Below are 25,337 nucleotides of genomic sequence, written 5' to 3'. Positions count from 1 at the left end.
GTCCGAGAATATTGATATAAAGAGAGGAGTAAGACAGGGTTGTGTTCTGTCGCCGCTACTGTTTAACCTGTACAGTGAAGCCATATTTCAGGAAGCGATAGCGGAGCTAAGTGATGGAATCTCTATAAACGGAACAATAGTAAATAACATAAGATTCGCTGATGACACCGTTATAATGGCAGATACCCTGGAATCACTACAAGAATTGCTAAATAGAATTAACGATTATTGCATTCGATACGGACTAAAAATAAACAAGAAAAAAACTAAATTTATGATTGTCTCAAAAACAGAACATGGAAATGAAAGGTTAATGATAGAGCAATCCCAAATAGAAAAAGTTAAGACATACAAATATCTGGGAACCTGGGTTGATGACAAAAATGACCAAAGCAAAGAAATTAAAGTCCGAATTGAAACTGCAAGGAAAGCATTTATAAAAATGAAGACACTGCTTACAAACAAAGACCTTCAGTTGCCTCTCAGATTGAGGGCTCTAAGATGCTACATATTTTCTATATTGCTATACGGAATGGAAGCTTGGACATTGAAGAGACAACACATAAGAAGAATAGAAGCGTTCGAAATGTGGTGTTACAGAAGAATATTGAAAATTCAGTGGGTTCAAAGGATTACCAATGTTGAAGTGCTACGACGTTTAAATAAGGAGTTAGAAATTATGAAAAGTATAAAAACTAGAAAACTGGAATATTTGGGTCACATTACCAGAGGAGAAAAATATGAGTTGCTGAGAATTATTATGCAAGGAAGGATCCAAGGAAGAAGAGGCATAGGAAGAAGACGCATCTCCTGGCTGAGGAACCTTAGAGAATGGTTTAACTGTAGTTCATTACAACTATTCAGAGCAGCAGCCAACAAAGTGACCATAGCCATTATGATATCCAACCTCCGATAGGAGAGGGAACTTTAAGAAGAAGATAGCCTCCTTGGCAACAGGTAGACCTAGAAATAGAGCTATCGGGGGATGGCAGGAGATAGATTTAAATCAAAACGAAACCGTCTATTTTTCTATTTTTACAAATCAAATTATGTTTAAAATCTTACGCCAAATTACATGGTTCGGCCTTTGCGATGGGTGACCAACCTCCAGAAGAATTTAAAGTGATTTCTAAGGATTTCTATAGGACTTGCGTCCTTTAATAAGAGAGGCATTCGATAATTTTAAACTACTCATTGATAGTTAATCAATTGCTTTAGTCGATATGTTAAAAGTAAAAGAAGCTGGAAGAGAAGTCTTATATGTGCTATTTGAAAAGTTTATTAAAGAAAAGGGAATGTACGATTGTGTTCTTGAAGCCACCGATGCTGTTCCTGATCAGAAAGTAATAATTATTCATGGTGACTGTCATAATGCTAATGTGATGTTCCTATTTAAGGTAAGTACTCACATATTTATTGTTTATTGATATTTATAGTATTAGTATTACTGCTCAAATATAAACTTAAGTTATTTATTTCATTATTTAAATTGTTTTCTTCCCAGCGTTCTATCCTATGGGACTTGGCTAATCATAAGTGATATTTCAAGTTTGTTTAATGCTTTTCTGGAAGTGGTTGTGAGTTGTCTTCTTCCAAGTCTAGTTTTCACTTTTATTTCCTTCTTCTTGTTCTTCTTGTTCTTCTTTGTCTTTTTCCTACTATTATGAGTTCGTCGTTTTCGTCTTTCAGAGCACTCTATTCTCACGGTCGCCATCTATGAGGTGTCCACCATAGCATTTTCTATGTAAGTTTTCCATCTCATAGCATGTCTTTTTCTCCGTCTCCAGTCCAGTATTCTTTTCGTCCACCTGTGTTCTGGCGTTCTTTGCAAACGCCCGTACAATTGCAGGGCTCTCTTTTCACCTTTTTTGTAATTAAGCATTCTACTTTCACTCTATTACATATTTTTTACTCTCTTCTTATTCTATCCTCTCTGGTGATATATAGACATCTTCTCATAAACTCCAATTTAACTAAGTAAGTTATCAATCGAAGTAGCACAGAAAACAACATTAAATATCGTTCCCATGCCACCAGATTGACAACAGGTGGAATACTTTCTTTGGTTACACCTCATGAGATTTTCAAAATCTATAAATCATACAGGATGCCGAGGAAATTAAGATGAGAGAATTTTAAATAATCCACAACTTGCTCAGCGTGGTAAAAGTTTCAATAAGAAAGATTCCTTAATACACCTACAAAAGAGTAAGTGAATTAAAAATGTATAAACATTTTCAATTTCATTGAAACACAAAAATGCAGCAGCTGCAAAATACTCTGGTTAAATCGGAGAGTACAGGAAGAGTCTAAACCGGTTTCGGAGGTCTTTTCCCCCTCATCAGTAGTCCCGTATCCTCTTCTCTCTGCTGCTTTTGGAAATGTTTGTTTGACATATTAGGTAAATTCAGTATTAGGTTGGTTGGATGCTATATGTGATTATTTGCAGAGCGTATGTTTGAGTTGTTTGGCTCTGATTTGGTTTTAAGTTATCTGGCATTTTAGGTTTTGTTTTTAGGTTTATTGTTGCAACCCTAATTTGTGCCAACAGTTGTGCTTGGATTTGTATATTGGTTAAGATTGTCTAAGTTACTATTGATCAAGATGCCTGCTCCTAGGTTTAACGTAGACCATTTATTGACGGATGAATTGGAGTTACGAACTTAAGCTGCGAGGTCTTCAAGTTCCGTCTACTGTTGAGTTAAAACGAGATGCCTTGGGTGGTGCATTAAATCAAGAAATCACCGAAGGAAGTATTTCAATCCCAAATGTCTTTCAATTTTTTCCAGGAATTTTCTTTGATTTGGGCTCCTATTGAGGATGTTAAGAATAAAATTTCTAGTTTCTCTAGAACGTCTACTAGCAGGGAGTAGAAACAACTCTTATCTAGGTTAGCTCATGTCACAGGTCGAATACGAAATCTTTCAGACAGCGAAGAGAACGAAAGTTTACAGAAAGATCAACTTTTAGTTGAAGTGTTAGGTTTGGAGGGTAATTTGGTACAGAAAGTCTATACTGAAGAACCTTTAGCACAATCGTCACCGATTCCGACAACTAGTCAAGGATTTTCGACAGGGAAGCCTTTTCCAGTTTATTAACTAGGAATAACCTTTTCCGGTATTTCAATATATTAACCGGTATATATTCCGGTTTGTGTATTTCACGTCAAATTTCAGACCGTGATTTATTCTTTACTGCTGGTGATCTATTTGTAGATTCTTTTTTTACGTGGTATCGAAACAATCGCCCGTTATTTCAATCTTGGTCAGATTTTGTCAAGAAATTAAAGGCTGATTTTCTACCCTATAACTATCAGGATGATCTTTTAGAGGAAGTCAAAAGTAGCAAACAGTCTTATGACGAGTCAGTTACTGTATTTATTAATACAATACAGGGGCTGTGTAATCGTTTGGAGAGTCCACTTGAGGAAAAGTTCGTTGTTCGTTTATCAGACAAAATCTTTTACCAGAATATATTCAGTCTCTCTCTCATGGCCGTCTTAACCATACACGGCGCCGGGGTGCAAGACTCATCTTTGCGCCCCCTTTTGCCAGAAGATTAGATAGGTTACAGGTACGCTAAAATTAAAACTAATTATGTTTGCTTTCTTTATTTATACAGGGTGGACCAAAGAAAACAGTCCACATCGATATTTGGCAGTAGTTATTAGATTTTAAGAAAATGCCGAAACAGGTCAATTTTTATTTTTAAATTACAATTTTTTGATATACATTTCATAATAGTGACCTCATCCATCTGGGCATGATGACATAATCGACGATTTTTTTTTTAATGGAAATAGGGGTCGTGTGTGGTAGCTCATTTGAAAGGATGTTCAATTCTCTATTTAGCAATATAAACTTTAATATTTTTATTTATACAAGATTGGACAAAAACTGATTTTTGAATTAAATTACCTGCCAGAAAAAGAAGAATATATGTAATTTATTTAACTTAAAATACATTCTATTGCTGTCAGAAAATAGAAAAGCATGTTTATTTGGCAAATAAACATTGCTTTTCACTTAAATTAAATGTTCAAACTGCCAAGAGGTAGCTGGGAAGCTTTTCGTGATTTCAAAACGAAAAGAAATGTTTATTTGTGAAATAAACATTTTTTTCTATTTTCTGAGAGTAGTACAATGTTTTTTGAGTGAAATAAATTACATACATTCTTCTTTTTGCGTCCATTAATTTAATTCAAAAATTATTTTTTTGACCACCCTGTATAAATAATGATATTAATGTTTATATTACTGAATAGGGAATTGAACATCCTTTCAAATGAGCTACACACGACCCCTATTCCCAGTTAAAAAATGATCGATTACGTCATCACGCTCAGATGGATGACGTTACCAGTATGAAATATATGCCAAAAAACTGCAATATAAAAATAAAAATCGTAAAATCGAAATATTTCTGCATTTCCTTAAAACCTAACAGTTACTGCCAAATATCGTGGTGGACTGTTTTCTTTGGGCCACCTTGTATATTAAAAAACATGTTTCAGTATTCAAAAAAGATCGATCTGATAAACTATAATATATTTTTTAAAGTATATCAAAGTCAACTTTTCTAGCTTTTAAGTTGGCAAAAGTTTTTATTGCTTCGGTGATATCTATTTTTACTTGCTTTTCTATAGGTACTGATTAAAGCCAATTATTTTTGATTAATTTAAGTTTAGAAAAAGACCTTTCTCCTTCAGCTATTTATCAGGACATTCAGCTATTTACCGGGTGGTGAATTGGAAAGCGGGCCATAGGAAACTCAATGTAAAATTCTAAACTGTTGAATTCCTGCTTCCCTAATTATTTTACATCAAAAGTCATAAGAAACTATTTGTAGAGAATTGAAATCTGTATTGAAAACAACTGTTAATATTGTTCTACGAACAATAATTATTCAAAATTTTGTAAAAATATAATACATTTTTCAGAGTAATACGCCAAAGTTAGGCCACACGCAATACCATAATGTGTATAAGGTTGCATTTGTTGACAATATATTTATTATATTAACAATTTGAACTGTCAATTTTTTTATTTATTTTATCAATTACTGTTTAAAACACAATAAAGTTGATAAGATACCTTTAGTTAAGGAGAAGTATTAATAATAAAGATATCTTCTTCAGTCAATAATGTGCTCACTGTCAGTTAAATAATAACGTGTGGCCTAACATGCCCACACATACCTACTGCGGTAAATACATTATATTTTTCAAAATTTTGGAATGTGTTTAAATCGTAGAACAATTGTAACTTCTGTTTCTAATACAGATTTCAATCCTCTACAAATAACTTCTCATGACTTTTGATGTAACATAATTAGGGAAGCAGAAATTCAACAGTTTAGAATTTTACATTGAGTATCCTATGGCCCGTTTTCCGATTCACCACCCTGTATATATATCCTTAGACATGTAGAAATATTTAGGAAAACGGAGAGTAAAATATTTTAGAATATATATAACTTAAAATATCGAGTGGAGTTGTGTCTATGTTTTTAAAAATAAAAAAATATATGAAAAAAAAATTTTTTAGAAACGCTTTTCTTTAGTTACGAGTGACTAAAATTAAAAATATTATAAAGAAATTCAACCAAAAAGCAAAAAATAAAAAGAATTGAAAAAATCTAACCCATTTGTCAAAGAAAAGCGTGGGGCGTGTCTTCATCGAATAAACGGCTGTCGCCCCACGCTTTTCTTTAACGAATGTGTTAGATTTAAAAAAAAAATTTATTTTTTGCTTTTTGGTTGATTTTTTTATAATATTTTTAATTTTAGTCACTCGTAACTAAAGAAAAGCGTTTATAAATAATTTTTTTTTCATGTTCTTTTTTTATTTTTTACTTTTTAGTCTTACACTTTTCAAAAACTAAAATATATTGTCATGTTTATTAAAATATGTATAAAACATAATGATGTACTATGTAATAACATGAAAAGTAGTCGGAATCGGCAAAAAATTTGAAACTTTATTGTTTATTTATGAAGCATAATGTAAACAATTAACATAAAAAGTAAAATTATGTATAGGTCATATCATTAGCTACAATCTGTAAAAGTTTCAAGTTTCTTCATTGTAAAATACAAGAGAAATATTAATAAACATAAAAAAAAATTTATTGACTAGTCGTGTGTTGTTCCCGTAAATGCATATTATGTCTGCAAATTTTCATTCATTTGCATTGAAGAAAAGGCGGTCAAATTAACGTCTAAACATTTTACCCAAACGAGTGAGCTAAAGAAATGCGTTTAATGCGCCAAAACGAATTCTTATATTAATTTTAGCACAAAACGTCTCTACCGGTGATTTTTCTAAGACTACGATTTTTTTGAATTTGAGTTTTGGTTAAAGTTTTATTTCGTATCGTATTGAAATTTGACATGAATAAGCGCCGATTTTTATACAGGGTGTCCCGAAAAGATTGGTCATAAATTATACCACAGATTCTGGGGTCAAAAATAGGTTGATTGAACCTCACTTACCTATATATAATAGTGCACACAAAAAATTTACAGCCCTTTGAAGTTACAAAATGAAAATCGATTTTTTTTCATGTATCGAAAATTGTTAAAGATTTTTATTGAAAATGGACATGTGGCATTCTTATAGCAGCAACATCTTAAATAAAAATTGAAGTGAAATTTGTACACCACATAAAAATTTTATGGGGGTTTGGTTCCCTTAAACCCCCCCAAACTTTTTTGTACGTTGCAATTAAATTATTATTGTAGCACCATTAGTGAAACACGATGTTTTTAAAACTTTTTTGCCTCCTAGTACTTTTTAGATAAGCCACTGTTTATCGAGATATTTTGAATAATTGTCGAATCCACCACATATTTGTATATGGTTAAGTACGATTATACAGACCTGTTAATAGTCTGAAAATTTATTTATACTTTACATTTTTTGCTATATTTTGAAAATGAAGCCACATCTCGATAAAAGGTGACTTATTAAAAAAAGACTAAGAAGCAAAATAGTTTTAAAAATACTGTTTTTAACTCATGGTACCAAAATAATAGTTTAAATTGGAACGTTCACAAACATTTGGGGGGTTTAAAGGAACAAAACACCCATACATTTTTTATGTAGACATATTAAAAAAGAAGCCGCATCTCGATAAAAACTGCCTTATCGAAAAAATAATGAGAGGCAAAAAAGTTTTAAAAACGTTGTGATTAACTAATTGTTCCACAATAATGAATTAATTGGAACGTACACAAAAGTTTGGGGGGGTTTAAGGGAACAAAACCCCCATATAATTTTTATGGGGTGGAAAAATTTCACTATAATTTTGTTTTAAGATGTTCCTGCGACAAGAATGATACATTTCCATTTTCAATAAAAAATCTCTAATAGTTTTCGACATATTGAAAAAAATCGATTTTCATTTTGTAACTTCAAAGGGCTGTAACTTTTTTTATGAGCACATTTGTACTAAGGTAAGTTAGGTTCAATCGAACTATTTTTGACCCCAGAATGTGTGGTATAATGTATGACCAATCTTTTCGGGACACCCTGTATAAACAAATATACAGGGTGATTGATTAGTGGGGTAAAGAGCAATAGCTCCGCTATAGTAATAGATAGCAATAAAAGTTAATCACAAAAATTTTAGCCACCTTTGAGCTTCACATTACAAAATTAGTTAGAATGTTACAGGGTGTTCGATAACACAGTGACAGACCAAACTTATGTTTTTTTAAATGGAACAGCCTATATTTTATTTTATATTCGAAATTCTGTTAACTTCTCCATTACAACAAATAAAGGTTTGTAGTGTTATACAGGGTATTTACAAAGTTATAACCAATTTGGTATGAAAATCGTAACAAGTTCAACTCCCTGTATAAATAAAAATAAGCACAACAGCAATTATTTATTCATGCCATATTTTTTATTTATTGTCAACATTTTCAAGAATTATTGACATTGCTAATTTTCTTTATATCAAATACAGGGTGAGTCAAAACGCAAGTACATTATTTTCTCAGTAATGTTAAATGGAACACCCTGTATTTTATATCATTATTGAAAAGTAACATTACCGTACTTTAATTTTTATATAATATTCCCTATGTCCAAATTTATTAGTTTTCGAGATATTTTCATTTTTCAGAGCAAATTATTTTAGGTGTTTAAATTTAGCTAAATTTTAAGTAAGCCATGACTGAATTGACAATTGACGATTACCGATTATCAATCCGGTAATCAATGTAACACTGTAGCAAATAAAGAAATAAAAAGAATTTATTAATAATACATTTTACAAACAAAAACACAACCACCACATGCAACATTTTTGAAACAATTAAAAACTACCGTTTTATGTAAATGCAACAAATAAACAAAAGAAAATTACTAATAAATTTTACAAAAAAACACACAAACACAAAATACAACATTTTGTGAAGACAATTAAACACTACTTTTGTATGTAAATATAACAAATAAAGAACGAAACATAATTTATCAATAATACATTTTGCAAAAAACATGTTAGAAAAAATTAACTTTTAATAAAATATTTTTAATATTTAATTATATAAATTGTTCAAAATTATCTCCTAACACATTTATGCACGCCTAAAAATGATCATTGAATGAGCTACTTACTCTACGAAGCATTTGTAAACTAACACATCGAAATACACTTTGTATTCTATTATTCATCTCATCCCTTGTTGTTGCAGGTATTTTATAATCTTCATTATTAACGTAATCCCAAAAAAATCAGTCCAGTTTATTAAATTCTGGTGATTTGGATGGCCACGCCACTGGTCCATTGAAAAATGAAAATATCTCGAAGACTAATAAATTTAGACATAGGGAATGTTATCTAAAAATTAAAGTATGGTAATGGTACTTTTCAATAGTGATATAAAATACAGGGTGTTCCGTTTAAAATTACTGAGAAAATAATGTACTTACGTTTTGACTCACCCTGTATTTGATATAAAGAAAATTAGCAATATCGACCATTCTTGAAAATTTTGACAATACGTTAAAAAATATGGCATTAATAAACCATTCTTGTTTTGCTTATTTTTATTTATACAGGGAGTTGAACTTGTTACGATTTTCATATAAAATTGGTTATAACTTTGTAAATACCCTATATAACATAACAAACCTCTATGTTTTTGTGATGGAGAAGTTAACAGGATTTCGAATTTAAAATAAAATATAGGGTGTTCCATTTAAAAAAACAAACGTTTGGTCTGCCACTGTGTTATCGAACATCCTGTAACATTCTAACTAATTTTGTAATATGAAGCTCAAAGGTGGCTAAAATTTTTGTTATTAACTTTTATTGCTATCTGTTACTATAGCGGATCTATTGAGCTTTACCCCACTAATCAATCCCCCTGTATATGAGCATTCGAAATTTGAAACTTTATTGTTTATTTATGAAGCATGACGTAAACAATTAACGTAAAAAGTGAAATTATGTATAGTTTATATCATTAGCTACAATCCGTAAATGTTTCAAGTTTTTACATTGTAAAAAACAATAGAATTTAAGTATTTTCCATTAAAATCGTTTTTTTATTATTTAAACAATTAATAAACATAAAAATATTTATTTTATTGAATTATTCGTGTATTGTTTCCGCGAATGCATATGCCTGCAAATTTTCATTTATTTGCATTGGAGAAAAGGCAGTCAAATTAACCTCTAAAGATTTGACGCAAACTATTGAACTAAAAAAAAGCGTTTAAAACATATTGGTAACAATTCTAACTCATGGATTAAATCTTCACCATCTATACAGATCTATTTCCAAGCGCTAGTTTTTTTTTGTAAATTTAAACATTGTGTTGTTTTTTAAGTTTTCTCCAGAGTTTCTCCAAAACAATATACTTTCCATGAAAGAAAAATTATAAATTGCAAATCTTACAAGATGATTCATTGTCACTCGACATTCAATATGGTCAAAATAGTATACGCGTCATCTTTTTGAAATTATTGTCGGAATAATCTAAATGGGTTTCATATTTCATTTCCATATCGTAGGTGTAGTAAGCAGTAATAGCCTTTGTAAAAAATATCGAAAGTGCAATGTTTTTGTTATTTGTAGTTTTTTTTAAGGACAAAAAGCGTAAGTCTGAGCCTAGCAAGTTTTCAGCTTGCGCCCCTTAGACTTAGCGCCCGGGTGCCTCGCACCCCTTGCACCCCCGGGTTAAGACGGACCTGCCTCTCTCTTATAGATATTTTTATCCCTAGTGACTTAACTGAAAAGTGTTTGAAATAAGATAGGTTATGGATCAAACCGCAATTGCTTTCACTCCAAGATTTAGCATGTCCGAGGGATAAGCAGAACTTTTCTCGTTTTAATAAAAACTCTTATTCAAAGTATAGTCAGAATATGTCTGTAGTAGAAACCTCTATAATATGTTCGAATTGTGGACAACCGGGTCATGTATTTAGTAGTTGTACCGTTTCTCGAAAAATATTTTGTTTTGGATGTGGAACATCTGAAATTACAAAGTTGCAATGTTCTAGATGTTCAAAAAACTTCATGCGAGAAGGCGCAGGAAGTTCAGTCAGTCTCCCTCCTTCCTCTTCTACAACGAGTCCAGTCGCCACAGTTTCAAACAAGAGAAAGACAAAGAAAAAGTCATCTCAAAAGGTCACATTCGGCGATTCCCAACAGTAAAGTCTGATATCATATCTTCAACCTATCGTTTCGTTTTTGGTAATGATTCTTTTGATTGGAAAAATTGGCTGCAGGATGCTAGGAATTTTGTTAAGCTTAATGTTATGTCGCATCAGCCCAGGATTGATTCTTTGTTCTTAAAAAGGCCAAATGTGATAATAGGTTATACATGTTGTTATCGTTACTTGGAAAAAATTCAACTGGATTGATTGATACCGGGTCTAACATTTCTGTCATAGGTAAAAATTTGGTTGATCTAGTCCTTGACTTACGAATACCGATCCATCCTGTCGAATATTTAGCAATTATGACTGCCGATGGACAAATTCAATAAAAAGTACTTGGTTATTTAGATCTCTCGTTGTCAGTTCCAAATACTGTTCGCAATATAAAATTTTTCCTCCTTCCATCTGTTACCCATGATATTATCTTAGGAACGAATTTCTTAAACATATTTAATATACTGTTAAATTTTTCTACCAGTTCTTTTGAAGTGTCTCTGTTGTCTTGGTGTGTTATCAATATTGTTCAAGATGTGAGTAAGCTGTAAGAGTCTCAACACGAACAGCTAAATAAAATTATGGAACGATTCAAATCAATAGGTTCCGATGATAAACTAGGAAGAACTCATCTTTTGACTCATTTTATCGACACTGGAAATTCTCCTTCTTTTAAACAAAGACAATATTCGTTATCGTTTTCCATGCAAGAACATCTTGTTAAGGAAATTGACCATATGCTGAATCTTGGAATTATTGAAGACAGTCACTCTAGTTATTAAACTCCAGTTTGGTTAGCTACTAAACCAGATGGTTCTTACCGTATTTGTTTTGATGGCCGTAAGTTAAATTCTGTAACTGTGAATAAAGATGCTTTTCTGTTAGCTTTATTTGATACTATTTTATCTAAGCTTCGGAATGCTAGATTTATCTCTTCCATAGATTTAAAACATGCCTTCTATCAGATCCCTTCAGAGGAAAGCTCTCGTGAAAAAACCGCTTTTGCTGTTAATGAAAAACGGTTATTTCAGTTTTGTGTCATGCCTTTTGGTCTCGTTTCTGCACCTCAAACAATGTGTACACTTATGGATCTTATTTTGGGACCTAGATTTGATGAATATGTGTTTTGGTATCTTGATGATATAGTTATTGTTACCCCAACTTTCGAGAAATATATAGAGATTTTGAGTAAGGTCGCTGATCGTTTAGAATATGCAAATCTCACGGTCAATTTTGCTAAGTGTAAATTTTGTCGTCCCTCATTGAAATATCTTGGGTATGTTGTTGACGAATATGGACTTCGTACTTATCGCCTGAAGGTTTCCGTAATTTGTGATTTCCCGGTACCGAAAACTACGACTCAACTTCTTAGGTTTACTAGATTGGTAGGTTATTATCGTAGGTTTATTAAAGATTATTCATCTTTAGCCGCTCCTATTACCAATCTTCTTAAGGATCGTAAAAAGGGTCAAGCTATTGTTTGGAATTCTGATGCTCAGGATGCTTTTGACCGTATTAAAGTAGCTTTATATACTTCTCCCGTGCTTAGTAGTCCTGATTTTTCAAAACCATTCTCTCTTATGTGTGATGCTAGTGATGTAGGAACAGACTGTGTCCTATTTTAAGTAGAAGATGGTTTGGAACACACTATCGCATATACTAGTAAGAAGTTTAACAAATGCGTGCGAAAATATACGACAACAGAAAAGGAACTACTTGCAGTACTTCATGATGTGGAGAATTTCCGTTATTATCTAGAAGGAACACATTTCACTGTCATTACTGATCACTCTTCTCTTACCTGGTTACATAATATGAAGAATCCGTCAGCACGATTATCTCGATGGATTGTTCGTTTAATTCCTTTGATTTTACTATCGTACATCGTAAGGCTACGGGTACCATCGTCGCTGATGCTCTTTCTAGGATACATGATTTGAATCTGTTAGACTTATCGCTAATAAAACCAGATTCTTGGTACCGTAACATGATTGACAATATTAAGAGGAAACAGTAGCGATCAACAGGTAGCCAAGACGCGTTCCAAGATTGCGGTTATAATTTTGAATATTTTTTCGAGATATTTGGCACACGTATTCGTAATATAATAAAGAATGGCGGTAAAGAGCCCAATTTTAAAAATATATTAATATGTGGAAATTACTCTGTAATTAAATACAATATTAAAAAAACGAGCCTGTACCGCCATTAAGAAGAACAAAAAAATACACTTTCTTCAAATAAACTTTTTTATCCGATGCCTAGATTTTGTGTCATTTTGGAACTACTAATGAAGTAAAAAATTTTAGTAGTTCCAAAATGACACAAAATCTAGGCATCGGATAAAAAAGTTTATTTGAAGAAAGTTTATTTTTTTGTTCTTCTTAATGGCGGTACAGGCTCGTTTTTTAATATTGTATTAAATTATAGAGTAATTTCCACATATTAATATATTTTTCAAATTGGGCTCTGTACCGCCATTCTTTATTATATTACGAATACGTGTGCCAAATATCTCGAAGAAATATTCAAAATTATAGCCGCAATCTTGGAACGCGTTATGGCAACCTGTTGATCGCTACTGTATCACCTTAAGGCAAAACCCGATAATTATCCCACTTTTAAGGTATAAGATGGTCTTCTTTATAAACATCTCTTTAACAAATTTGATCCTCACTCGGCGTCTTCTAATTGGAAAATTGTTGTTCCGTCTCCAAATCGTCAAGAAATTTTATGTCAGTTCCACGACGAACCTAATTCTGGTCATTTTGGAGTATATAAGACGTTAGCTAGAATTAGTGAACTTTATTACTGGCCCAAGATGAGGAAAACCGTATACAATTAGGTGGGGAAGTGTAAGGTGTGTGCCGCTTGTAAGGCCTGGCGCAAATTGAACCTAAGCGAGACACAACCTGCGTCGGCGGACTGCGTAGACCGTTCTGCGCATCCTACTATCAGTTCATGCGTTCGCAGATCTCGCTTGGGAAGGTTTGTCGTCGACGTACAGTTTTCTTGGGCCTTGGGACGCGTGACTCACCGCTAGATGTTAATTTTTACGTGTTTTTGTTTGCGAGATGGAAGTATCTGAAATGAATACGGATGGTACTTATGATAAACGGAGATATAATTTACACTATCTTTATGAATAATATTTTATTGCTCTGTTGTATCAATCAGCACTACTCAACAAGTTTTCGTTTATTCGTTTTAATATTTTATTGCAATAGTAGGGAATATAATGGTAGCGGAGCCCAAGCGGGGTTTTTTGTAGTTACTCGAGCGCGTCAGATTATCATATGGGGAGAAACCTGGTGCCCTGCAGATGTACCTCTACCATATATTGGCTCTTAACACAGGGGAGTTCGTTAAGGGGGACCCGAAAAAAATCTATCCTTAAAAAAACTCGAAATAGTCAGATTAAGATAAGGTAAGTTAAGTACATGCAAAAGAGTGTATATTTCAAAAATCTGACGATTTGAGCCGGGCGTAAGGAACTGGGTGAGTCCCAAAGTTTCACAAGAGAAAAACGAATATTTCGCGAAATGAACGACAGATCGAAAAACTAAAAAATACGTGTTCAATATTTTTTAAAAATCTATCGAATGATACCAAACGCGACCTCTCACGGAGAGGGGTGGGGGGTAAATTTAATATTTTAAATACGAATCCTGCGAGATTTCGCGAAATAAACATTATATCGGAAAACTGTAAAATACACTTATTCAATATTTTTGAAAAATCTATCGAATGTCACCAAACACGACCCCGCATGAATGTGGGGGGAAGGGTTACGTTAAAATCTTAAATAGGAGTCTCCATTTTTTATTGCAGATTTGGATTCCTTACGAAAAAATAAGTAACTTTTATTCGAAACATTTTTTCGAATTATGGATAGATGGCGTTATAATCGGAAAAAACGGTTGTTGGAAATGGAAAATTAAATTAAAAAATGGCAAACGCCCACTAAAATGGAAAACTTTACTTAACTTTTTTTGGTTTTAGGACCTACTCTTCACAACCCAATAGGTCCCGATAACGCTCGAATGACTGCACATTTAGCATACTTTGCTCCCCTACCATAATATATCTGATTAAAACAGTGAATTTATTACATGTTAATTATTTTTAATTTCTTGTGACGTATCTAATGTAAGCTTAGCCAATAAATTAAAGTTATGCGTTTACAAGAGCATATTATTTGAAAAATAAGGAGTACCATAATGTGTCATAATTATAATCTCCTTTATACAGGCAAAAAAATTGTTTAGTATAATGTATTTCTTAAATCCACACAATCATTGGAAAATGATTCATGGTATTTAAAAATATTTGTTAATGACACTGTTATCGACAAATTAGATCAATTTCAAACTTGTCATCATATTAGACTTTTGTTTATCGTTAAAAATTAAATGATGGTTGTGAATTGTATTTTTTGTGTTATTTAATATTTTAGCAAAATACATAATCAGCAAAAATGTTATTTAAAACATGCGAACCGTTGTTGGAATCACAATCAATGCAGTGTTTAACTTATGCTTGTATAAAGGTATGTAGAAATAAAATGCTCAGTGTAAGATATCTTTTTATGCACCCGCTTATGATCAAATTAGATGTTTTCGAAAGTCATACCGCTACGACTACTAGGGACTTGTAAAATATTTTTAAAACGTTACTAGTTACAAGTACGGAACTACCGATTTTAAGTTGCCTACTCAATTCAGTACAAGGAACAGATACTACATCAGTATTTTATAATCAGTACCACTTAGAACCGGTATCAAAAGTAACCGTTACATGTCCGCACTGATTTTGCCCGTCTCTATTCGCCACGTCGATGACCAGCGGTTGGGCTGGCTCGTGTTCAATATGCGGCACGCTTAAGCCGATTAACAAAGTCCAGGCAGGTTTGATGGGTTCATATCGTAATATTAATCATTCGTTTTAAACGATTTCGTGTGATTTACTAGGTCCTTATCCTCGCTCTCTGAAAGGAAATTCATATCTCTTTTTTGTAGTGGATTGGTTTACGAAATTTACTTTGGTCTAACCCTTATCCAAGGCTACCGCTCAATCCATTGTTAAGTTTTTAGAAAATCATATTTTCCTAATTTTTGGTGTGCCGCATATTATGTCCTGTGATAATGAAAAACAGTTCACTTCTAAGATTTTTAAGGATTTGATGTCTAAATATTCCGTATAGAAAATCTTCTATAATGCTAATTTTCATCCCAAATAAACCATACTGAACGGGTAAGCAAGTCTATTGTTACCGCTATTCGTTCTTACTGTCATGAAAATCATCGTACATGGGATGAAACCTTCTTCTCTATTCTATACGTTCTTTTCTTTATTTCAAATTGCATGCTAATTTTGACTATCTTACCTAGACTATACGACTAGCAATACCTATGCAATTTTGCATATTTGCCTACCTCTGATTGTTAAATAAGTTTAATTAAGGTAAAAAGTAAAGGTGATATAATCCTATCTCCTTTATTATTTACAATGTATTACAATTAAAACAATAAAAGCGTTATTAGTCCATTAAAATGTTACATTTAGGTTGCATTTCTTAGAGGAGTCAATTTTATTTTTTTAATGTGTAGGGGGGTTCAGTGGAAGCTTAAGTTCAAGTTTTTGGGGTCGCCACCCTTGTCCACCGGCCGCCATATTGGAAAAAGGGTTGCAAAGGGTTTTCGCGCTGTATCTTCTAATCTAGCAATCCTACAGAAAATTTAATTACACAATAAATGTAGCAAATTAAATTTTATACAATTTTATATTTATTACTTTTTATCGTGAAGTGACCAACAAAAAGTTATAAATAAAAATATGAGAAAATTTTGTAAGAAGTTTCCTTTTGGATGTTATAACTTTTGTTCCGTTCATTTCACAATAAAATAACATCATAGCGATTTTGTAGAGAATTTTTCAATGAACAATCTTCGATATAAAGTTGTATAATTTTATTTATTATCTAGGTTTTACAGCGCTCCAATCTTGACCAGATTCTCGAATTCTTATTAGTCTGGGCTGATTATCGGAGAATAGGCCATTTTTGGGAAAAGTTATTTATCAGCAATTTTATTTCTGGAATCGAATCTTATGATTGTATATATTAATAATATAGATATGCAAAGTCCGCAGATAGTGTGCTACTTTTTTTATAAACAAAATGGCGCCCGAAAATCGTGTTTTTTTCAATTTTTGCTTTATAACTCCAAAGATTTTAACTTTAGACCAAAAGCACTCAAATAAAAATTCACCGCAATTAAATTCTGCGTAGAGACGTGTTTTTTCCGATTTACTTTGACGAAAACTTTCCCCGCAAAAAGCGGGTTTTTCCAACAAAATCTTTAATTTTCAACTAAACTTTTAGATAAGTAGTTGTTAATCAATAATTAAATAACTTGGTAAAGTAAAATCCCTATCCGTATGTATTATAATTCCAGAAGCGGATGGAAATTGAATGAACAGTTTAGCAACAATTAAAATGTTAATTTAAAATTTACGGTCGCTATAATAACGACAATAACTATGATGCATAAGAATAGCTATGATTTTTTCATAAAAAGTCACTATACCTATCTAATGTACTTTACAGAATTGAAATTGGACTATTCAAGCGGCCTCAGGAATATTTTAAAATTATAAACAATTTTTTGGCTTAAAAACAAAATAGATTATTTCGGGAAATATCAAACTAAGTTATATTGTGAAAACGGTATTCGAAAGAAAGCGGCAGGACACTGCTTTTAAAAGAAAAAACGTTTAATTATGACGAGTTGTTCCTGAGATACAACCGGTCACATTTGACCAGAATTTACGGCAAAGATATAAACAACAGGATCATAATTTTCAAACCGTCACCTCTTTATTTTTGTCCTCTTTCTCCACACCAATTTTCATATCTTTAAAGTCCTCACAACATATATTATTATAACAAAAACTATCGATAATACGTGTGAAAATTGCCAAAAATAGAAAAATTCCAATCAAAAATTAGGTTGGAGGAAATGTAACCCTCAAAGTACAAAATCGGTATACGTTAAAAAAATGCATTTCTCGGCTTCCCATGGAGCAATTTCATTCTTTTTTTGTTCCCAAGTAACTCGAGTAGAGCCATCGAACTAACGCATTATTGAATGTCAAACTTGCTTTTGTTTTGTTATAATAAATTAGTTTATTTATTAGAACACAATATTTTAATTTGTTTAAATAAAAATTGTTTAAATAATTATACAGCTTTCAAATGAGAATATTTATGTTTTTAACTTTAAAAGGTACACTTGTAGTAAGTTTATCTAAAAAAGTCTACAACTGGAACAAATATGTAATTTTCTGTTCTTATAATAAATTAATCTATTATAACAAAACAAAAGCAAGTTTGACATTTAATAATGCGTTAGTTCGATGGCTCTACTCGAGTTATTAGGGAACAAAAAAAGAATGAAGGAAATTGCTCCATGGGAAGCCGAGAAAATGCATTTTGTTAACGTATACCGATTTTGAACTTTGAGGGTTACATTTTCTCCAACCTAATTTTTGATTGGAATTTTGCTATTTTTGGCAATTTTCACACGTATTATCGATAGTTTTTATTATAATAATATATGTTTTGAGGATTTTAAAGATATGAAAATTGGTGTGGAGAAAGAGGACTAAAATAAAAAGGTGATGGTTTGAAAATTATGATCATATTGTTTATATCTTTGCCGTAAATTCTGGTCAAATTTGACCGGTTGTATCTCAGGAACCACTCGTCATAATTAAACGTTTTTTCTTTTAAAGCAGCGTCCTGCCGCTGTATTTCGAGTACCGTTCTCAAAATTGAACTTAGTTTATATTTTTCGAGATATTCTATTTGTTTATAAACCAAAAAATTGTTTATAATTTTAAAATATTCCTGAGGCCACTTAAATAGTCCAATTTCAATTCTGTAAAGTACATTAGATAGGGATAGTGTCTTTTTATGAAAATATCATAGTTATTCTTATGTATCATAATTATTGTCGTTATTATAATGACCGTAAATTTTTAATTGACATTTTAATTGTTACTAAACTGTTATTCAATTTCCCTAGACTTCTGGAATTATAATACATACCGAAAGGGCTTTTACGTTACCAAGTTATTTAATTATTGATTAACAACTACTTATCTAAAAGTTTAGTTGAATATTAAAGATTTTGTTGGAAAAACCCGCTTTTTCCGGGGAAAGTTTTCGTCGAAGTAAATCGGAAAAACCAAGTCTCTATGCAGAATTTAATTGTGGTGAATTTTTATTTGGGTGTTTTTGGTCTAAAGTTAAAATCTTTGGAGTTATAGAGCCAAAAATTGAAAAAAATACAATTTTCGGGCGTCATTTTGTTTATAAAAAAAGTAGCACACTATCTGCCGACTTTGCATATCTATATTATTAATACATACAATAATAAGATTCGATTCCAGCAATAAAATTGCTGGTAAATAACTTTTCCTTGTATTTTGCTAATTAGCCCAGAGTATATAGGAATACAATAAAAAAAATACTTTTCTATCTATATATTAGTCGAACGGTAGCAATCTTTATGCCGACCACGAAAATCAAATTTAAGGTGAATGACCAATTTTGGTCTATTTTTATGTTTTCGAGGTCGCTGAATCCGAATATGAAGTTTATTTTTATCTAGATTTGGTGGAACATGTTCAAAAATCAAATTTTATACAAAAATGCCGAAAATCAATTTTGATGATTTTTCAAATTATTTCCTTTTGACAATTTTACTGTTTAATCTCTGAAGTATGTAGATAGCAATGGAATTTGTCCTTAATATTTAAACATATTAAAAAAGGAGTTGTTAGTTTTTAAATATTTTGTCATCATATTTCGTTAGTTTCATGTTTACTTAAAAAAGCTCAGTGACAAACTTTTTAGTTTATAATTTTAACCAACACAACAATAAAATATAATTCATGAAGAAGTTTTTTTAGAAATTTTAAGTCAAGATATACAATAGAAAAAAGTTATGTTACTTCATAAACAAGCGGCACACCCCAAAAAACGCTTATATCTCGAGATCCTGACCACGGTGTGGTGAATGGCTAATTTTGATCATATTTTATGATTTTGATAACAAAAATTCGTTTTTTGCTCTTCTTAAGAATTTTGCGTCATTCTTCTTCTGAACGGGCGAATTTGTCCTCAAACAACTTCTTGGGCCGTTTCTATATATGCTTCGGGTTATAAGTTTTATAGTGGGGAGAAAGGTCAAAAACAGATTAATAATAGCATAGGAATGTTAAAATCATAATAAATAATTGTATGAATAAAAAATATATATAGATAGAAAAGTAAACCTAACTTTTGTTTTTATTATATCACTATGTGCTTTCGAGAATCTGGTCAAGTTTGGAGCGCTGTAAAACCTATATAAATAAATAGAAATAAACAAATTTATAGTGGAAATTGTTCGCTGAAAAACCCTCTACAAAATTGCTATAATATTATTTTATTTTAAAATGTACTGAAAACAATTTATAACCTCCAAAAGGAAACTTGTTAAACATTTTTTACATATTTTTGTTTATATCTTTTTTGTTGGTCACTTGACGATAAAAAGTAATAAAAATAAAATTATAGAAAATTTAATTTGCTACATTTTATGTTTAATTAGATTTTCCGTAGGGTTAGTAGTTTACGAGATATAGCGCGAAACCCCTTTGAACACCATTTCCAAGATGGCGGCCGGGGGACAAGGGTGGCGACCCCAAAAACTTGAACTTAAGCTTTCACTGATCCACCTACACATTAAAGAAATAAAATTGATTCCTCTAACAAATGCAAGGTACGGCTAAAAATATGTAACATTAACAACCCTTTCAGCACCAGTGGACGTACGACGTACGTCCACTTACTATACTTCAGGACGTACTTCAAATTTATTTTATTACGTTTAAACTGTTTTTATTTGGATTTTTTGCTGACACTGAAAAAAAGGTTTCAAAATAAAAAATAATAATATGTCTTCAATTATTTATAGTCTGGGCAGATTATCGGAGAATAGGCCATTTTTGGGAAAAGTTATTAACCTGCAATTTTATTGCTGGAATCGAATCTTATGATTCTATATATTAATAATATAGGCATGCAAAGTCCGCAGATAGTGTGCTACTTTTTTTATAAACAAAATGGCGCCCCCAAATCGTGTTTTTTTTCAATTATTGCTCTATAACTCCAAAGGGTTTTACTTTACACCAAAAACACTCGAATAAAAATTCACCGTAATTAAATTCTGCAGACAGGTTTTTCTCGTTTTACTTCGACGAAAATTTTCTTCGGAAAATACGGGTTTTTCCAACAAAATCTTTAATTTTCAACTAAAATTTTAGGTAAGTAATTATTTATTAATAATTAAATACCTTGGTGACATAAAACCCTTTTGGTATAGATTATGTTTCCAGAAGCCGATGAAAATTGAATGAACTGTTTAGCAACAATTAAATTGTTAATTAACAATTTACGGTCGCTATAATAACCATAATAATTATGATACATACGAATAACTATGATTTTTGTATAAATAGGCTCTCTATACCTATCTAATATACTTTATAGAATTGAAATTGGACTATTTAGGTGGCCTCAGGAATATTTTGAAATTATAAATAATTGTTTGGCTTATAAACAAATAGAATATCTCGGCCAATATTCAATAAAATTAAATTATGAAAACGGTATTGAAAAAAACGCGACAATGCGCTTATTTTAAAACAAAAAACTTAAGCTTAATTGCGATGAGTGGTTCCTGAGATACAACCGGTCAAAGTTGACCGGCATGAACGGCGGAGATATAAACAATAGGATGGTAATTCTCGAACCATCGCCTTTTTGTTTCAGTCCTCTTTCTCCACACAATTTTCATATCTTTAAAGGACTTATAACATATATTATAACAAAAATTATCGATATTACTGGTGGAAAATGCCAAAAATACGAAAATTCCAATCAAAAATTACTTGCAACGATTTTTGATTTTAGGATTATTTTTTAAGTTTCTCCTTATAACTTTTTTATGTGATTGTGTGTTATGATTGAATCTTATTTTTTATAGGTAATACTTTGGATCCACTTGACTCGGCCGGGCAAACTTCAAAATATGGATTAATTCCAATATTTACTGTCAAAGCTCCTGCACCACAAGCTTTGCTTGAAAAAATAGCATGTATATGTACCAAAGGATGTACAAAAAACTGCGGTTGTAGGAAGATAGGAATTAGTTTTTCAATATTCTGCAAAGGGTGCATGTGCATGGGTACTAATTGTGGGACTCTAAGATAACTGAGGTGTCAGAGGAAGATATTGAAGCTAATGCTAACGAAGAGAAGGACTTTGATTTTGAAATTTTTTAAATGTCAACGTTTAAATAATTTTAACTAAAGTGATGTTTTCTAAGACAAATGTTTATGTAATTTTTGTAAAAGAAATAATTTTAAATAATACAGGTAAAAAAATATCAAAGGATCACTCGGTTTCCATTATTTAAATATAGATGATACACCATTTTAAAGAACAGAAAGTAAGCCCTCTTTATTCAGCAATATATAGTATATTCATGTAAGTACAAGAAAAAAAAAGTTATAATGAGAAATTTAAAAAATAATCCTAAAATCAAAAATCGTTGCAAGTACTTATTACATTTTGAAAAATAATATCTTATTCAAAAATAATCCTCGAATTTTTTGTAACACAAAATTTTAAAGTAAACAAAATAAGCTTTTTTTATTATATAATATAATATATACCTAAATGTAGAAGAAAAATGTTATAATGAGAAATTTCAAAAATAATCGTAAAAAATGTAAAATAATATTTTTTTATATTAGGTATTATATATTATATAATATATTATTATATTATATATACTATATATAATATAATATTATATAATATACAATATATCATAAAATAATATAATTTTATTTTTATATTATATTATAAAAACTCGTTAAAATTATAAAACTTTGAAAAACCATAATCTCTTTAAAAAAAAGTCGTACAACGTTAGACAGTAGACCATTTTAAAGCTAATTGACATCTATTTCTATTACATGTACCATTTCATATACCTAAAGTTACGTGGACAAAAGTTACAGAACAATATTTTCGAAATTACAAGGAAAATTGCCCAAAATTGCTGTGAGTGGCGAACTTTGAAAAATCATATTTCGAAAACTATAAATCCTAATTACCTCTACTACACAACATTTTAAAGAAAAAATATGTAGATTTTTTTTCTGTAAAGCAATGTCTATAACTATATCCTCGTGGACAAAAGTTATGGGACAAAAAACAAAATTTCTTTCTTTTGGGTTTCTTTGTGCTTTTTCTTTTGAATATATATTTGTAAAAAAAAGTATCATTGACTTTAAAAAGACAATATTTAAATAGGAAATTTAACCAGGAACAATTTTTATGTTGGTATGTTTATACCAAAAGTGCATAGAACTCACCCTAATGTAATCTGTGCCCAGGGACTAATTCACCCATTTCTCAAAAACGCACCCCTTTAAATGGTAGCACTCCGCGGTTTTTTCATATATAGATATCCAATGATCATATGAAATAATAAAACCCCGTTAACGTTGTAGTTCCTTTTAGCTATCTTATTTTGAATATAATCAATAGCCTAGTAGTAGATCTGCCGTTCTTAAACTTTAGGTAACTTCATCGATTCTGTTAGTGTTTTTAATTTACTCTTCAATATTTTCTTCTTCTTTTTTAAGTGCATTGGTCTTCCGGAACATTGGCGACCAGTCGCATGATTTTTACTTTGTCCACAGCTGCCCTGAATAGTGTCGTGGTGCTCACTCCTCACTCCATACCACTGGCGGAAGTTCCTAAGCCAAAATGTCCGGTGCCGCGCTTTCTCTCTATCCAATATTTTGGAGAATAACTCGTTATATTTTAGGCTAATTTACTTTAGAAAACTTATATATTTTATTATTTGTAGGACAACGCCAGGAGTAACCCCCAACATGTAGCTCTGATTGATTTCCAAGTAACGTGCCTTCATTCACCTATATTGGATATATCAGCCTTTCTGTATTTAAACCTTTCGAGTGAAGAATTTCCGCAGTTAAAAATTTTTTTGGATTTCTATTACAGCGAATTATCGTCTTATTTAAAAGAACTAGGCAGTGACGTAAATAAATTGTTTCCAAAACAAGTTATGCAATCACATTTAAAACAATTTCTTCATTATGGATTTTGTCTAGCAGTACCGTTTTTGGAAATAATGTATGTAGATAATGAAGATGCACCCCCTTTGATTGATGAGGAGACCAACGAGATAATGGGAGGTCTTAAGGACCTTAAGTTAAAGTCAAGGGATGAATATTTAAGACGTCTTGTTTCTATGGTGGATAGCTTTTTTAATAGTGGATATGTTAATTTGTAATACTAAAATATTCAATTACCTGTATAAAGGACTAAAGTCACTTGTGTTTTGACCTTCTTTTTATTTAGATGCCATGTCCGTGTGCAGTCATTGGCCATCATCATATTTACAATTTTCTGAAACCTTTAACTATCGGCTGCTGCGCGAAATAATTCTTCTGCTGTGGAACCATACCAGCTGCCTGAGAATTACAAGGTTGTATTATACAAAATGATGAAACTGAGAAAAATAACTTCGAATATTTTGACCGTTAGATTTCATATATAGCAAAGTTTATTTGCTTTTGTTTTAAACATAACAAGTAATTTGTCTAGGTTTTTACCCAAAGTAATCGAAAGTAGAACTGGAAGTCGATATTTGAATTTTTCGTGAAACTCTGCGTCGACTGATATACGATTTTATTAATTTTGAGTCATTTTTACTAAACTTTGGGTCATCATTGTTTAAACAGAAATTACTTCATAACCGGAACTAAAGATTCAAACTCAACTTTTCAATTCGCTTCGATTGATGTGTAACATGTACTATTTCTGAGACCATAATGACACTTCTAGTTAAAATTTTTAACCGGAATTGATATAAAAACCAAAATTTTATATTTGTTCTTATCTTGCTAAGGAACGTCGAATAATATCGCACGCCTAGTTCAATAGTGCCACAAGTGCAAAACACAAAAACACTTTCTTGATTTTTGCAGTTGTGGCCGTATTGAACGTATTGAATTACATCGGTTGTATTGTGGCAGTGTATATTATCGCCACATCTCCCAGTTATGGCCATATTGCATTTTCAAAACCTCCAAAAACCCTACAGTGAAATACCGAAGAAACTTACTTTATACTTATCCAAAATAATATTTTAGTTCAGGCTGTATTGCATTAGATGGGCCATTATATAGGCAATATTTTACAGCCTTAACCCAAAATTCGATTTTTTGCAGTTGTGGCACAATTGAACTAGGTGTGCGATATATGGTTTGTACTATTTCGATGACTTTAAAACAGTACTTACGGTTGCAACTCTAAAATCGGAAGTCCGATGTCAAATTTCTCATATTTAATATCACATCTTTGGGTTATGAGCTTTCATTCAATACCTCATTTGTCATTCTATCTGTATTAATAACGGAGGAGTTGTATTCGCGGACAGACAGACAGACGGACCGACAGTCATGAAACCGGAAGTATATATTTCTTCTCGTCTTGCGAAGGCGCGTCGAAT

The 25,337-nt window shown here is 31.5% G+C and overlaps 2 protein-coding genes across 2 annotated transcripts in view; both read left to right on the top strand.

The window, feature by feature from the left end:
* Positions 1–24,156, top strand: part of LOC126889564 (uncharacterized) — a 110,267-nt gene extending 86,111 nt beyond the window's left edge. Inside the window, exon 2 of the mRNA XM_050657945.1 lies at positions 23,670–24,156. The gene's annotated coding sequence lies outside the window, so the exon portion shown is untranslated. The remainder of the gene's footprint in view (positions 1–23,669) is intronic.
* LOC126889492 (uncharacterized) lies at positions 1,224–24,116 on the top strand. Its single transcript, XM_050657827.1, has 2 exons — positions 1,224–1,397; positions 23,670–24,116. Exons 1-2 carry the CDS (start codon positions 1,224–1,226, stop codon positions 24,114–24,116), a joined length of 621 nt encoding a protein of 206 aa, XP_050513784.1.
* Positions 24,157–25,337: the final 1,181 nt, after the last annotated feature.

Source organism: Diabrotica virgifera, chromosome 8, assembly GCF_917563875.1.
Source record: "Diabrotica virgifera virgifera chromosome 8, PGI_DIABVI_V3a".
Lineage (NCBI taxonomy): Eukaryota > Metazoa > Arthropoda > Insecta > Coleoptera > Chrysomelidae > Diabrotica > Diabrotica virgifera.
This window is presented reverse-complemented; position numbering and strand designations above follow the sequence as displayed.

What these genes read in the sequence shown, in the direction of transcription:
- LOC126889492 (XM_050657827.1), top strand. Translation starts at nt 1,224, where the DNA reads ATGTTAAAAGTAAAAGAAGCTGGAAGAGAAGTCTTATATGTGCTATTT. An exon ending in ATGTGATGTTCCTATTTAAG is followed by an intron (nt 1,398 to 23,669) that starts GTAAGTACTCAC and finishes TATTATTTGTAG; the next exon opens with GACAACGCCAGGAGTAACCC.